General features: G+C 41.7%; 1 protein-coding gene across 1 annotated transcript in view; it reads right to left on the bottom strand.

Annotated features, from left to right (window-relative positions):
• The window catches only part of ANK2 (ankyrin 2), a 395,088-nt gene that overhangs the window by 35,170 nt on the left and 342,558 nt on the right, over positions 1–17,360 (bottom strand). Inside the window, exons 33-40 of the mRNA XM_054989621.1 lie at positions 16,554–16,765; positions 15,333–15,537; positions 11,323–11,419; positions 8,726–8,954; positions 7,265–7,390; positions 6,603–6,725; positions 3,164–3,196; positions 1,110–1,131 (exon numbers count right to left, since the gene is read on the bottom strand). Coding sequence (XP_054845596.1) covers positions 1,110–1,131; positions 3,164–3,196; positions 6,603–6,725; positions 7,265–7,390; positions 8,726–8,954; positions 11,323–11,419; positions 15,333–15,537; positions 16,554–16,765 — 1,047 coding nt within the window. The remainder of the gene's footprint in view (positions 1–1,109; positions 1,132–3,163; positions 3,197–6,602; positions 6,726–7,264; positions 7,391–8,725; positions 8,955–11,322; positions 11,420–15,332; positions 15,538–16,553; positions 16,766–17,360) is intronic.

Below are 17,360 nucleotides of genomic sequence, written 5' to 3'. Positions count from 1 at the left end.
TGACCTATATAGCCACCACTGGGCTTGATATGTCAGTGCTGCAGTGGGAAACCTCCGTCTCTTTATGTTTTTTATCTGTCAACTGAAGTGCTTTAGGACTTCATCCTTTGGACTTGCTTCAGGATAAGAGCTGCCTGGTCTAGGACCAATAAGGAACAATCCTTCTGGTAATGGGGTTCCTTTCTGAAAGGACTGGCAGCTGTCTATTTCAAAGTATTGTCATAAACTGGGAAGGAATTTGGTGACTGCAGCGGTGGGTTTTCCATTTTAAAGATGGTCACAGAGTTTGGACTCTTTCTAGGATATGTGCAGGGTACTGGGGAACAAAAAGTATTGTTAGCCAAAGTTAAACGCTTTAGCCCTTAATTGAAATCAATGGGCTCTAAAAGTTTTAACGATGCCTGGACCATATTCGCTAAATGTCACTGCTTAGTGGAGATGTGGTATACAGCTGCTGAGCCTCAAATCAAAGCGGTCTGCCTATACTTGAATTTTCACTATAAGAATTTTTTTCAAAACAATTCTTTGTTATAGTATATTTAGATATGAATGTCCACTTTTTTTTTTTAGTTCTAACTAGGAAGAGTGTTCCACCATTCCATGCCATAAATGCCAGAAAACAAACTTCACCACAGTAATGGGGAGGGGGAGGGGATGGAGTCAGGTTACTGAGAACAGTATCACTTTTATATGCATATATTTGATGTAAACAGTTCGAATGAAGTGATTTAAATAGTCTGTAAAAGATTTTATTTTTTTAAAAGCGATACTGTAATTTATTTTAAAAATGCAACAACAATATGTCAAACACAATTTTTTTTTAAAAAAAATCATAAAATGGGCATTTAAACAAATCTAACAGCAATAGCAGGGTCACCAGGGGATGTCAAAAGGAAAGAGAATGCTTAGATGAACTGTCTCATTACTTTAATATTTAATTATTAGTAACAAGTTAAATAACATTTCGTCTGCAAGCTTAATATATTTTATTGTTCTGCTTAGAAAATTAATGTCATCAGTGGTAATTAGAATTTGCAATCTCTCTCATGCTTAACTTCATTAGTAGACAATTTTTGTGCTTGTCATTGCTTTTTTAATTAAAATCTTACGTTTTTCTGATGTCATATCAATCTGAAAGAGAACACAGACAGAGTGAAATGGTTTGTCTACAAAGTTCTAGTGGATAAAACCTGAACATCAGCTAAAATGAGATGGATGTAATATAAGAAGTAAGGCTTGATTCTAAACACACTTCCAAGGTAGAAATTTCCACTGAAATTAATGAAGTTTACATTCAAAAAAGTAAGCTTAGCATTGCAGCTTCATTGTTTATCCGGCCAACTGAATTTCAAAGGAATTTGTCATGCTTTATGATAGTGGTAAACCTGAATTCAGCAAGGAGAAATGATGAACCCGTAACTTAATTTAACAGGGAGAAATGATGAACCCAGTGGAAGGGACAAACAGGTTGGTCTTATTCTGCACTACAGCACTAGAACAGTATCTTAAGAAATCATTTAGCAGCAAGAGAGGGCAGACAGACATAGTTCAGAGAAAATCTAAAAAAAACCCTAGATACCCAGCATAAGCATGCAATAGTTGGTATCCAATTACTACCAGAATTCTGATCTACAATCAATATCTATGTAAATGCTCCATCGCTTTGCCGTTAGGAGACCCTTTCAGGCCCTTCAGAGTGAAAATCACATGTTCTAGCTATGTAAATGCTTGTATTCTCATAATATTAAGTTCTGATACAGAAACTGGATAGATGCTACTAATCTATTATTAATATAGTCTCTCCAATCTTTCTCTAACACATGAACTCAAGGTGTATTTTTTAAAAAAAGTGAAATAAAGATAGACTTGCATGTATAGACATTTTGGAATGCCTAAGACCCATATCTGGAATTAATATTAGTTTTATACTGAACACTATTAAAAGTTTTATGATCTGAATCTTTACATTGGTTAATAACAACAACAACAACAACAATATTCTCTTTGTATATTGCCCTTCAGGACAACTTAATGCCCACTCAGAGCTATTTACAAAGTATGCCATTATTATCCCCACAACAAAACACCCTATAAGGTGGTGGGGCTGAGAGAGCTTCAGAGCGCCGTGACTAGCCCAAGGTCACCCAGCTGGCTTCAAGTGGAGGAGTGGGGAATCAAACCCAGCTCTCTAGATTAGAGTCCCGCGCTCTTAACCACTACACCAAACTGGCTCTCATCATTTGGCCCTGACCTAAACATCATTTGGCCCTGACCTGGATAACCAGGCTAGCCTGATCTTATCAGATCTCAGAAGCTTAAGCAGGGTCTTGGCCTTTGTTAATAATTGGATGAGGGATCTCCAAAAAAGACCAGGGTTTCCTATGCAGAGGCAGACAACTGCACACCATCTCTGTTAGACTCCTGCCTTGGAAAGTCAGCTACCACTTGATAGCACTTTCCACCTCCAACAATCACCATTAGATTGCCTAGGATTCGGTGCAAGAAACTTCATGCAATGTCGCAACAAACGTGATTTCTCTGGGAACCAGAGCTGATTCCCAATCTGGGTCATTTCCAACAGAACAAGACTCTTGCATTATGCCGTAGATAGGCATTTGTATACCAGATCAGGGTTAGGGAAAGAAACAGAACACAGTGGCCCAGGGAGTCCAACTATTCATCATATTATGGGTGCAGCCATTCTATGAAAGTGGGGTTCAAGTGTTAGTATAGGTAAACAGGGTGCAGACGTTACTGCTCACATCAAAGTAGTAAAATTCTGCTTAGCTATGGCAACACAAACTGCTTGTTATCTATCATCAAAAGCAGCTTGACAGGAATAGAGTATTATGGTCAGTAAAATGACTGCAAATTCCCAGCAAAAATTTTCTCTGGATTATTTTAGGCAACAATTGAGAAACAGAGCAGCAATTAATGGTAAATCACAGAGGCACTTTTCACATTCAAAGTGCTCCAAAATGTTTCCAATTGCATACTTCTCTATACAGTTTTTCTTTTGCTAGAGATATTGAATACATGTATATCACATATAATCTGGGGCAGGGAAATAGATAATTAATGAACTCCGTATACAGAGTCCTTTAGATCCCGGCCGCAGTTATATTGTAGAATATATAGAGTGATTTTCTATTATAAAAGTTACCTCTTCCTCCAGTTCTTGATCTGATTCTGATTCCTTTCAGTTCAATATGTCATGCAAGGGGAAAAAACACAGCAGGGAAAGACAGAATTATAGTTAAAGGAAAAGAATGATTTTTAGGCACATTCAACTGACAAGAAAATCAAACAAGCACAATTTTATGCAGTCCTAACTGGTGGGTGAGGGGGAGACAATAGGGTCAGATAAAAAGCTGGGAAATCAAGGACATTAAATATAGGAAAGCTGTCTACAAATGTCTACAAATAAACAATCATGCATAATTTATACTGCCTATTAAAATTATTTAGATAATTTCTTCTCAGTACTGGACCTAAACAGCTTCCTAAAGGTCCCTGAGACAAAGAAAGCATATTTTGCATTTACTCGTTGGCTATCTGTTTATCTTTGACATGTCAAACTTAATGTAGTAATCTTTAAATTCTAACAAAATTGAGTGAACGGGCGGGGGGGGCAAGCACCATATGGAAGATGGCGGATGTTCCTCTCTGTCCCACTCCCAGATTGCGCAACCCCCCCCCCCCCCGCTTCTTTTAAAAGATGGGAAAGAAAGGGATGGGCAAGGCAAAGCCCCCCCCCCAAACTATGTTCTGCCACCGTAAAAGCCGTTTTTTCACCAGAGGATGCTAAAAATGGCAAGGAACCACCCACAAGTAAGAGCTCTAAAACGGCGGATCAAGAACGCAGCTCTGTTTGTTTAACAAGGCAGGAATTCTCTGATACAATTCCAGCCTTAGAGAGCAATATCATTTCTACAATCTCTGAGAGGACAGCAGATAAAATGAATAGCTGTTTGGAGCCAATTAATAAGCTGAAACAGCTGAAACAGCCCTAGAATTAGGGCTTACTTTGCAAGAAGAAATAAAACAGACTCAATCTGTGGAAAAGGCCCTATATGCTAAAATGATAGAACTGGAGATAAAACTTAAATCTAAAAATTTAAATTGTAGGGGCCACCCAGAGAAAGAGGAAGGAATGATGGATCTTTCTATCTTTATTTCATCATGGCTGGCAGAAATACTTCAACTTGAGAATGGGGTTGCAGCCAGCATTGAGTTAGCTTATAGACTGGGCCCCACTGTGCCAAACAAACCCTGCTTCTCAAGGGACATACTGGTGATCTTTAGAGACTTCAAATCAAAGAAAAAAATCCTAGAAGAAGCTTGCAAACAAGGTCATCTATTATATAAGAACAAAGAAATCCAAGTGTACCAGGACCCTCCTTCTGAAACACTAAGAATGCATCGGGATCTAAAGCAAATAACAAATACTCTCTCAATAGCTAATATAAAATATAGATGGGTTGGCTCCTCAGCTAAACTCTCTGTTCTTCAGAATGGGACTTTGATTTACGCCAGACACATAGAAGAAAGACAAGCCTTATTGAACACACTGAACCTTAGCACTACACCAGGATAACCCATGCAGCCCTCCTTTTATGACTCAAAAATTCCCAGAATAATAGACAAATGGAGAAGAATCAATCCCAACCCACAGCACAAGCGCTGACAACAAAACTCTTATAGCTTGATAGCACAAAAGTGCCTTTGATGTTACTTGATTAGTTAATCTGTCAATGTAGGGGCAGGAGCTGAGAATCTGCAGCTTCAATGAAGAATACCCCCCATATTTTTTTTACCCCCCAGGAGTAGAGTCTAGATGCTCTAATACATCGACTTTATTGTAAAGACGAAACCAGGGTAGTACATGTTTTCTTGGATGTTTTGTATTTGTTTTTTTATTTCTCTTCTTTTTTCTCGCACAAAATAACTCTTGTAAATAGTTGTGTTGGGGACACGGGAAGGGGGGGAGTAAGGGTCAGTGGGAATCTTTATACGCAATGCCCTTAGGACACCCCAATGAGAGTGCAAGCAAATGATGTTATAGCCAAGAAACTAATTACACTCTTTCTTTTTTGGTTAACCTGGTTTGTATACAATACCCTTGAGGACATGGGTATAAAAGTTATCTCTGCAAAAAACATCTCTGTAGGGAGGGAAAGAGGGTGGGTAGGGGTGAATGGGAGTTGTTTTTTTCAAGTTATGTTTTTCTTTTGGTTGATATGCTTACAAGTTGGTAACATTACGTTTAAGTTAGAGGTGACCTACTTTACTCTGATGTTATTTAATCCTGCAAAAAATTTATTAGGAAGGAGGAAAAAGACAGGCTATGGAAAGAAGATCTGTGTTAGAGGGGAATCGGCATTTTTGGCTGACCCAACTATTCTTGTTGCAACTGGGTATTTTTCATTATCTCAATTATAAGTGGGCTAAAGTAATCTTATTAGTTAAGAATTGTTATTTATATTTCAACCCTTAACACTTAATTGTAATGACATATTCTAGTAAAAACCAAAGTTATAAAATTGTCTCGGTTAACTGTCAGGGGCTAAATAACAAAATTAATGCCAAGAGGGTAACGTCAGCCCTAACCAAGCTGTGGCCCCTGATCCTGTTTCTTCAAGAAACGCATTTGAAGAAACCAGCCCTATCAGTATTACAATCAAAACAGTTTGGCCAGCAATACCAATCTCCTCCTAAATTTAGAGGAGTGGCAATTTTATTTTCAAGAGATGTGCATTTTACTTGAATAGACTCTCTAAGGGATCCTAAGGGTAGATTTCTATCTATGAAAGGCCACTTAGATCAAGAGGCTGTCACACTCGTACTTATTTATGCTCCTAACCAAAACCATTAACAATTTATTGAGAATACTTTATTTAAGTTCTTTTGCAGAAGGGAAACTAATTGTTCATTGTCAGTTGTGTTTAATTTTGACTTAAAAACAAAAACAATAAAAAATAAAGAGTTTTTAAAAAAGAGTCAACTTATACATTGCCTCAGACAGGTTTCTCCTGCATTTAATTATTTAGGTGAGTGACCCACACTCATGAACCCTATAATATCAGAATTCACAGAAGAACACTTTATGTGAAGGGGTGGGGGAGGCTCTGAAATCAGAAACCTACTTAATGAAGCTAATTTGATTTTTAAAAATGTGTTCTCTCCTCCAAAATGTCATTGTTTACCAAGCTACTTACATTAAGACGGATAAACTATGTGAGCAGACACTTTCAATGTTTGCTGCTGGGATATACAAGGGTTTTGTTTTAAATCATTCCACATTTTGATGTATAATCCAGCAAACTGAGGTTAGCAACATACGATGTGTAAATACAGCTGTGGCATATACTCTCCTAACTCCCCAGAGTCACTGATCTAGAAAATGTTAAAAGTTTATCTATAATTTATCAGCCTCTATTGTGTATTGTCAAACTAACTTAGACATTCATCAACAACTTCGCCCAAAAGACAGAATACTGTAAGTTGTTCATGAAACATGTCGCTGTAAATAAGATGTCTCAAAAGTTAGGACAACCGTTCAATCAGAGAGCAAAATTCTCACAAATTGTACTGGGAAATACCTTTGTGTAAACTGGTAACGTGATATTCAGATTGCAGATGGCTTGATGCACTAAGCCTCTTGAAGATTTAGGTTCTTTCATAAATGACAGGCGTCCACAGGGTTCTTGAGTTGTGTCCCGAACCTAATGAGAAGATGCAAGAGCTCAGAGTCACAGTATATTTTTATTTTTAATATGCCCTTGTTCTAAACCTCAGTGTAGATGACAAGAAATGAAAATTTGTAGCAATATAAATCATATTAAATATGCCAGATAAAATATGCCCCACCCCCAGCTCTGAAGATTTACAAAAATTGGGAAGCCCCTCACACTGTCTGTAGCTCAGCCCTATTGGGGCTTGGATAAAAATTATTATTTATCTACGTTCTTTATAGCCCACTGTTCTCACTGAGACACAAGGCAGAATAACAAATATAGAAACAATACGATCAGACAGTAAGAAACATCCAATAAACAATGCAATAGTAGTAGGATTACAGAATTAGAAAAGAATGTAGGAATTTAAAAAAACTGTCTCCGAGAATTACAAAGGCAGAAGATAAAGCAGTTAAAGCAAGGTGATACAAACACTGCAAGAGACTGCAATCCTATTCCTTCAAAAAGTATCTTCTTGTGCTGTCAGTTGTCATAGAATAAAACCCCAAAACAACTATAAACATTACCTTGACAAACAACGGAAGCCTATTTTCTTTGAAGGCATAAAAACTGAATATATGATGCTGGCCACTCTTTGTTAATGGTACTAGATTTCCAAAGCAGTCCACATAGATGGGCTTTCCTTCTAACACCTACATAAATAAAGAACGAAACAATAAGATTATCGTGGATTTTATTCTAATTCTGTTTTCTCGGTGGTGGAAAGTGTCATCAAGTCATAGCTGGTTTATAGTAACCCTTGCTAGGCAAGATACTAACAGAAGTGGTTTGCCATCACCTACATCTGCATAGCGACCCTCGTTTTCTCTGAAAGTCTCCCATCCAATTACTAACCAAGACAGACCCGGCTTAGATTCTGAGATCTGACAATATCAAACTTGCCTGAGGTATCCAAATCATGGCAATTCTATTTTACCAAAGCATAATGAATTTTTCATTTAGTTTACAAAATGATGTTTAAAAAGGTATTTAAGAAAAAGCAATTTTCTGAAATGCACAGCCCAACCCCCCAACCCCCCACAACCCACACTGTAAACTATCTCCATATGGCATTGCTGCTTTCAATTTTTATATCTGTATTTAACTGTGATTGCTTAAAAACAATTCTATGGATTTTATCATGAACAAAAATGGTGTCTTCTCTGAATCCATGCAGCACTACAGTTGGTGGGGAAGGGAAAGATGAGTAGATGCACATTCAGATATCACATTCATATAGTCAAACCCAGCTTGGATTGATTTTTAACTCTGAGCCCCTATTTTGTAGTATGGATGTGACAATCAGCTTTACACATTTCTCATTACACACTATAGCTTTTATGCAGAACCTGATAAATAGTGGGGAGGGGGGTGAGATGCTTTTTTAGCATCTCCTTGAAGTTTTGAAGCAGCTTGAATAGCCCAGTTTAGCTTGGCCTCCGGAGACCTTAGCAGTGTTGGCCACTGTCAGTACTTGGATGGGAGACCACTAAAAAAGACTGGAGTTGATATGTGGAGGAAGGCAACGGCAAACCACTTCTGCTCTTCTCTTGCTTGGAAGGCCCTGTTTACGGGTTCCCCATGAGTTGGTTGTGACTCGACGGCATGTTCTTCCTCTTCATGGTTTTGAAGGGAAAAGGTAATAATTCTCCAATGTATTACTTGTTTCTGCACCCCAAAGTATAGAGAAGCTATGAGAAAGATCCATAGCTGCTTCTGTGAGTGGAAGGCACTTTCACTTATACAAAGAGGGCTCTTGATTTTTCTGCTTCTGCGTAAAGCTATAGGGACCTTGGCCATATCTCTTATTATTCCCAAGGGTCCTCTGACCCTCATGGACTGCTAGAAAGAGGGTACAAGGGAGGAGGCAAGAAAGAATCATTCTGCAAATGGAACTATACTCATAGTTTCTAGGCTCCAAGCCTATTGTTTTAGAAATACAAATATTTTGAACCTACTAATTGATTTTGTAAGATCCTGAACCATACCTCTACATCCCTGCTTCGAGCAACTTCAGCAAAGTTTTCTTGTTGTTCTAGTGTTTTATCCACTTTATCATCTGTCATGCAGAAACATCTTAACCGTGCTTCTATGGGATCGTGAGATTTGGCAAACACTACAAATTTGGCCATGTAGGGCACACAGATAATCTCTCTGTACACTTGGGAAGCAAATGTAACAGATTCTTGTATCTGTCTACAGTCTATCAACCAAAACCTGCAAACAAACAGAGCAAACTGTTGTAAGGTCAATCAAGAAAGAAAAAAGCAGTTCAGCTCTGATTCAGAATTAGTGAACATACTTCAAATATCACATGACTACTACTGAGTTCAAATATTAGATATAACAGCTTAAACAAATTATTAAATAATCAATTAACTCAGCAACTGGATTGCATCTGGATCGTTCACCTATGTCTGGCATGGAATCCAGGTGGAATTATAGAATGATGGGTTCCTAGCATCTGCAGATGTATCACACTTGTGGAGCAGCATTCAGAATAATCTTTGGGCTACAAATCCCTCAATCAATTTGAAAACTTTTTGAAGTGGGGAGGAAAGCGATGGACCAAGCCGAATTTGTACCTTGGAACTGCAGTGGACTCTCAATCTTCAGGTCGTGATGCAGAGAGATTCTGTCCCAGGTACAGAGGATATTATGGGAGCTCCAGTATGGATCCATTTCAGACATGACATATTATTTATTCAAAATCAGTTCTCCCTCCCCACCCCCCTTCTAGACTTTACCATGTTGGCATTTTATTGGTATTTCATCAACTTTTCTCCTGAGTAAGAGCAATTTTACTGAGTTAGCAAAACAGCCTATTTAACGTGTTAGTTAGGAAACAGGAGGAAATTAGAATTCTTCTAACCGGACAGAACAGTAAAGGATGTTCATTACTTCTTCTGCAGCAGTTGGCATAAAATATTCTTTTACAATAGAACTATTCTATTGTTTTTATTAGCAGTAATGGTAATGCCTCTTATTGTATCCTTTAATAAACTCATTAAGAAAAAAAAGATTAATGACATTTACACATAACAACTGATATTTCAAAGTTAATTGTCTCTACCTTAAATCAAACAAAGGAGGTTAGCCATGCTCCATGAAATGAATGTGCTGTTAGTGTTCCAAAGATAAGGAATATGAAGAAGCCCTGGACCCAGACTTGCCTGGGGCCTCAGTCTGTGGCATGCGGGGCGGAGAATGGTGCAGAGCATGGCAGCCACCATTAATTGGGTGTCAGCGGCCCCCCAGCAGACTCCAGGTGGGTGGCATGACAATCTGTGGTTCAAAATGCCCGGCCAGTCAATTGGCAGTGGGACTCACTGGGCTTCTATTGATGAGGGCTTCCTGGCCTGTGGACTTGGAAGACAGTCTTCTCTCTCATCAGCCAAAAGGGACGAAAACCTGCAGAGTGGCTGGGCTTCCAGCACTCTGCTTCTGAACTGGCTTTCCACCCATTGCACCCTCATTCTAGGGATTGTTGAGTGTTTATAATGGCCCTGGGGCTCAACAATTTCCATTTGATGGTTGCCTTTGGGATCTGTAATGTCTTGGTGTCAATGTGGTTTTATGCTCTAGGCTGTCACAAATTTGGAGAGGCAGTTTTGGCATTGCTCACGAATCCTTTGGGGGGAAACCCAGTTTCCCCATATTCGGGGATCCTCTTAAGGCATCTTGGGATGAAGCATTGCAGGGACAAGCCCAATCAGGAGCTGTCAGGGTATGCTCTTTCCCAGGTGGCCAGGGGATCCATGTAGTAGTTTACACCCACGTGGAATCGCATGTCATTCTGCAGTTTCCCCCTTCAGTAGACAGGCTGAAGGGGGGCGGGGGTCATCGGCCAGCAGGCAAGTTGGCCAATGCTAGGATCTGTGCCCTACGCAGCTCCGTAAGCTGTAATCCAATAAAGTTGTGGCATTTTTATTTCCAACAAGTTGTCTGCATCTTTTGTTGCCTGGCCCTCATCCCCCACCCCCCTTGACACAGGGCCCGCAACCCTGTGATTATTTGGAATAGCAATATCTTATTACTGCAAGAGTGTAGCTGGAATATCATTTGACGTGTCTGGTATCTATCCATTTATTTCTCCAACCAGTGTTCCAGAGAGATCCAAGTTAATATGGCTAGTCTATACCAGGCCTTGCATTGGAATGGCATGACAGAGGAATTCTATGATACTGACTAGGATTAAGAAGTCGACCAGTTACAACAATACTAGTGCCATGCTAAGCAGAGTTAAACTTTTTTAATTCAATTGAATTCAAGGGGATTAAAAGGGTGCAACTGCTCTTACGATAATTTCAAGTAGGTTACCATGTATTTGATGAAGGGAACTTTGACTCTTGAAAGCTCATATCCTGGAAATCTAGTTGGTCTTTGAGGTGCTACTGGACCCAAATCTTGATCTGCTTATGATGGCACTGTACATTATCAAAATTTTTACATTGGGGGTTTAGCAAAGCTATAAATGTACTTATACAGCAGAGTAAATGAACATAGAACTGATAAGCAGCAACGCTGAATTTACAATGTTTAGTGCAGTTTCAAATATTGATGTAATATTCTTGTTCCGTGGTACCTGGCAGATACATTTGTGGTGAAGGAAACACATTCATTGACAAATGTTAACGGCGTTGTTCCTGTAATGTCTTCCCATTGAGCGGGAGTTGTTCCACCTAAAATGAAAGAGGACAAGCAGCAATAAGGAGTTCTTGTAATAAAGTTAGAGATACTCACACACACAAACACATCTGAGTGAACACACGCTGGATTGGAGCCAGCCATCTTTTGTTCAATTACCTTACTCTTCTCCTTAATACTATTCCTTTTCTACATGGTTTTTAACTATGTATGTTCCATAACATATCGTAGCCTTTTTGCTGGTCAATAGGGACATCATATTCTCTTTTTCAACACAAAAAAGCTGGTTGGATCCAATCCACAACATTAATCATCACATAAGTTAACCCTACAAACATTACTAAGACAGGCTAGCATTAAAACTAACATGTGTGTCTGCCCAAATAAAATCTCAAATGACTACTGATTAAGAACTTATATGGACATCAGCTTTTCAAGCCAGAGGACTAAGTGTTTTTGTGTTAGGGGCTTGTCTAGTGTCCTCAGGCGAGGCCATGGCCAATCAATTTGAAATCCCTGGCCAGCCTACCAGAGGGTGGCCGGGGTGAGCAGGTGGGGCGGGGGCAGAGCCTGGCTCTGGACCTCAGGGAAGCAGCTCTCCCTCTGGTCTGGCAGCTGGGTACTTAAGCAGCCACAGGCCCCACTCCACAGTGTGGCGGCAGTGGACGAAGCAGGCAAAGAGCTGGGAGCGGAGAGGACTGCACTGAGCCTCTCCCCCCGGTAGTAGGGAGCAGTGGAGCATCACTGCGGCCGGGGAAGCAGCCAGAGTGAGACACAGCCCCCTGAAATGTAGCAAGGAGCTGCCAGGAGCTGGGAGCAGAGAGGTTAAGCCTCCCCTCCCCTGAGCCTCTTCAAGCAGCACTTCGGCCCGAAACACATCGGCAGTGGCTTGAAGCCACTGCAACCCAGCAAGAAGCAGACTGAGACAAATGAGGCAGCAACACTTGAGCACTTGGCAAGAAGACGTGCAGATGGTAGGGGGCATACGCAGCATGGTCCCATCAAAGTGGGTGGCAGTACCACCGGGAAGGTCCTCTCAGGAGCTGGAGCATTGGGTGGTTGCTCTGCCTCCCACAGCAGGCTCGGAAATCACCCCCCTTCCTCTGAAAAGGGAAGTGGGGGCAGGAGGACACTACAGCCTCTCAGGAGACCCACTCATGGGGGCGAGCCTTCTCTGGCATGGCCAGCTTCCAAAGGCTCAGGGAAGGCTGGTTGGGCCAGCGCAGCTGCAAAGCAGGGGGGGCTTCTAATACTGCTGTGGCTCCTGTGGACAGGGGGCTGAAGGGATCGGGTGGGTCTCAGACTTCCTCGCGGGGGGGCAAATGGCAGGGTAAGGGGTCACAAAACTTCACCCATCCTGGAGCCTGTTGAAGTCCCCCAATGGAGAGCGAGCAAGCAAGCAAGGGGAAGGAGGCCAGCAGTTACCCCAGGCAATTGTCCAGCTCAAGTTCTGAGGGCTCCAGCAGCCAGGAATGAGGATGCCCTCCGAAACAAATTAAGACTTCCAGGAAGAGGACACAGCAAAGCAGGCAGCGCAGTGAGGAATCAGACAGTGAAGGAATGTCAGGTGAGTCCTCATCCTCTGAGGAAGGGGTCCCTTGAGAAGACTACTGGGAAACAGCAGCCAGGGTTCCTGGTCTGCCTGCCTGGGCTCGTTGGCACAAGGCAGATTGCCAAAAAGGGGACGGTAACCCACGGGAGATATGGGAGGCTGGTCAGGCTGGTACATCTTGCTTTCAAGATGCGGGAAAAAATTCTGGATGGCTACTATGTAGACATCTTTTCCCTGATTAGGCTGGAGATTGAGGATGGTAGGAGTTCCCCCCCTTCCAAGCGAAATAAAAAAGGGGCCAAGAGGGAGGTGGTAGAGTGCACCTTCAACAATTGGTTGGAGGGGTTCACGGTGTATGTGGGGGTGGTGCAGGCAGCCTACCCTGAGCAGGGCTGGCACCTCACCAATCATCAGGAGAATGTCCTCCAGGCCCGGACATTGGCTGGGGATAATGCTGCAATGGAATATGATAGGGCTTTCCATAAGAGAGCATCACACAATCCCAGGGCAAGGTGGGACCTCATTAGCCAGAAGCTGTGGCTCTGGCTGGTGGGGTCTCACATGAGGGGGAGAGGTGATGGTTCCCATGGGGGGCGGTGGTTGGGTCAGAGGGACAGACCCAAGGGTTCTGTTAGGAGTACAACCAGGGTAGGTGCTAGTGGCCAAAATGTCACTTTGAGCACAACTGTAATGTCTGTGGAGGCCCCCATTCCCACCCTTCATGCCCCTATAGTTCTTTGCCCTACCAGCCCTTTTGGGCTGGCTGATCCTCCAACAGTGGTTCCCGTAAGGATAGAGGGTCTGGATCCACTGCTGCCCAGGCTGCCGGTGGCAATAATTAGCCCTGGCTCTAGGGCCCTGTGCCTGGCCTACACTTCTGTGTGGTTGCAGGCTCTCCACCCCCTCCTCTCATGTTACCATAACAGGAAGGCCACGTGCTATCTGCTGGAGGGATGTACTGCTGGGTTCTGCATCCCGTTCGCTGGCCCTCGCATAGCTACCTTAAATCTGCCAGGGAGTTGCCGGAGGTTATGGCTGCCAAAATAGCTAAGGAGGTGGCCACAGGCTGCATTGCAGAGCCTTTTGCCCACCCTCCCCCACCTAATCTCAGGGTCTCTCCACTGGGCATCATTCCTAATCTCTGTTGCTGTGTAATGTAAATATGTTATTGGACATTTCTGAATCTTCACATCTGCCCAGTCTTGATAATCTATCTCTTTTGAGCAAAAGCACCACGAGGAACAAACCAGCAATATTTAGAGTTCTTTTGAGTAGCAAAGTTAATAGTGAATGAAACTGTTATACAGTTTAGTCACAATTGTCAATTACAGTTCCCGATAACCAAACTGAATTGCACTTAAAGCCAGGTATCAGATTCATATTTAATGAAATTTCGGTTAACTCTAACCATAGTTATCATTGGTGCTGGCGATGGCCAAAGAAGACATTTGCTTCCAGAAGGAGAGCAGATATAGGGATGAAGCATACATCCTCAAGAATAGCTTCTGATTCACTAACCCTGGTAAGCAGGAAGTCCGTGTTCAACTTGAAGTGGTGCCATATACAGAAACTTAAAACATCAGGCTTAGTTTTCTCCAGTTCTGAAAAGTTTTTTTTCTTGTAAAAGTAATGCATATGCCCATAATAGGACCTGGTGGCACCCTTTAATGTCTAAGGACAAATTTCTTCACTTCGCACTTACACTATATTAATAAATTTGAATGATATGATCACATTTTTATTTATATTTCCCAAACTACTTATTCTGGTTTTAGATATTGAGCATATAGTTAATGTAAACCATCTTTCTCTTTGACACATGCAAACACAGAGTTTGCTTTACACAGTAAATTGACATTCCTGCTATGGTGCCAATTTATTTCATTTTGTAGTATGACCTAAGCAAGAGTTTCAATGAACAATTAGCAGTAACAAAACACCTGCATAATATCATTCTGCATAGAACCAGGGCTTTTTTTCAGCCAGAACACGGCGGAACTAAGTTCTGGCACCTCTTGAAAATGGTCACATGGCTGGTGGCCCCACCCCCTGATCTTCAAACAGAGGGAAGTTTAGATCACCCTCCATATCACTGGAGCAGTGCAGAGGGTGATCCCCTCTGTCTGGAGATCAGGGGGTGGGGCCACCAGCCATGTGACCATTTTCACTGAGGGTGATTTAAACTTTAAACCACCCCCCCCCCGTTCCAGCTGACCTAAAGTGACGTCATTGCATGGTCCTGGGAACGTGCGTACACTTTGCGCGTGCACATGTGGTAACAGGTGCACCCCCTCCCGCCAGGAGTTGCCCCCTGTGCTGGCAACCCACTGAGTTCCACCACCTCTTTTCCCAGAAAAAAGCCCTGCATAGAACCATAAGATATTTCACAAGCTTACCTGTTATACTGCACAGTAATCTTAGCGTGGGTGTTTCGCCTCCATATCCATTAATCATAACATCACTGGAAGCTTTAGGGACCGGAATAGTCATTGTTATTGGCTTATGGAATTTTCTTCTCCTGGGTTCCAATGTAACTATAGGGCTGAATGTGGCTTTGTTGCCTAAAATCTTCCTTATAAGTTCATTGTGCATAGGTTGGGCCTATCCAAAGACATGGACAAAGGGAAAATATATATTAATGATAAATGAATTGATCGACAATTACCAACAGCACTTGCCAATAGGACAGCTTCATTTTTACTTTCAGGTGTTTGTTTTCTGCTCCTTGTCACTTGTCTTCTTCCTCTGGTTGCTCATCTGTTCCCTCAGGTGCTTTTCCTGACCCTTACACATTGGGACTGGTAGCTGCTGGCCTATCACCCACTCTGCTGTTTCTAACTGTTGGCATTATTGTTGCACTCCGTTTCTTATCCAGAAGCAGCAGGATGGAGTAACACCCCAAATGCCAGTCTCAGCTTAAAACAGTAGCAAGAAAGGGAATGAATGGATGAACAGAACTACAAAAAAAGGGTGACACGATGTACAGCTCTACATTTATACATCATTAATTACAGAACATAACATGCTTTATAAGTAAGTTAACTAACTAATCCTTTAATTGCACTTTCAAAGCATTTTACTAGCACAAGTTCAGACTATCTACCTTTCAGATTTCCACGTGAGTTAGGCTGGAGGTATGATGCACTAATTGCCATTTTTTGAAAGAGATTAATTTGTGTAAATAAAAGACAAACTCAGATATTATAAAAGTCAATATGGATTTTTTTGGTACAGGAAAATACGTATATTTCACAATTTTGCTCTGCTGCCTTTAACTTAATTTGCTGTAGGTAATGCTAGATACAATATTGCAAGCACTACAGCAATACAGTAATTTATAGAGAAAATACGGAGGGAGGGCAGCATGGTACAGCCCGATCTCGGTAGATCTCAGAAGCTAAGCAGGGTCAGTATTTGGACGGGCAACCACCAAGGAAGACTCTGCAGAGGAAGGCAATGACTAACTACCTCTGCTTCTCGCTTGCCTTAAAAGCCCCTTGCTGGTGTCAGTGTAAGTTTGTTGTGACTTGATGGCCCATATGCACGCACACATAGAGAAAATATACTCCTTGCCACAATTGCCTGACCTGAAATGCCCCCAGTGAAGAAGTACGTACTTGCAGACCCACACGGATTCGCTTAGTTAGTGCTCCCTCTGGAAAGACAGCCTGGACTTGAGGCACTACTGTACTGCTTAGCACACCTCCTTCAGGTCCAATGAGGTTACTGTCTTGTTTGATACGGGATACTACTGCAAAGTATTGTGGGAAGTCCCGAGTGATGATACGGCAAATGCGTTTCTTCTCCAGCTCTTCAGGAGTGTCAAGGACTGAGTAAAAAGAGAACACTGTTAAATAATAATCATTTAATATTGTAAACACTGACATTTCTAGAAAGAAAATATTACAAAGAAATTTAATGAAATCTGAAAATAAATGAAAGGTGAATAGAAGATTTTCAAAAGGGTCTAAAACAGCGTTCTTAAACCTTTTCAGACCTGAGACCCAACTTGAACCCCCAGCCAGCAGCATGGGACCCGCTTTGTGGCAAGCATGTGATAAGAAGTCATGAACATCACAGTCACATGACTTTAAGTTATAAGACATTGTAATCACATGATATCACAGTCAGCAACTGGAAGAGGAGGAGACAGGGTTGTTAGTTCACAAGCATTAAGTTCAAGAAGACTATAGGCTGCAGACCAAAAGATAGGAACAGGAAACACAAGCTATGCACTGGGTGGTATATTAAAATAAGGACATATATCCAGCACAAGAAACTTCAAAGATGCTCTTTGTGGGGAAAATTCTCTTTTTGCCTTTTCTCTTTCCTTGCCTGGCACAGTCTGGCCCAGCCTTCCCTCGCTCCAGCCAGTCATCTATATTTGTGGCAGGAAGCACTTCTCCACCATACAAAAGATCTGT

Source organism: Eublepharis macularius, chromosome 10 (genome assembly GCF_028583425.1).
Source record: "Eublepharis macularius isolate TG4126 chromosome 10, MPM_Emac_v1.0, whole genome shotgun sequence".
NCBI lineage: Eukaryota > Metazoa > Chordata > Lepidosauria > Squamata > Eublepharidae > Eublepharis > Eublepharis macularius.
This window is presented reverse-complemented; position numbering and strand designations above follow the sequence as displayed.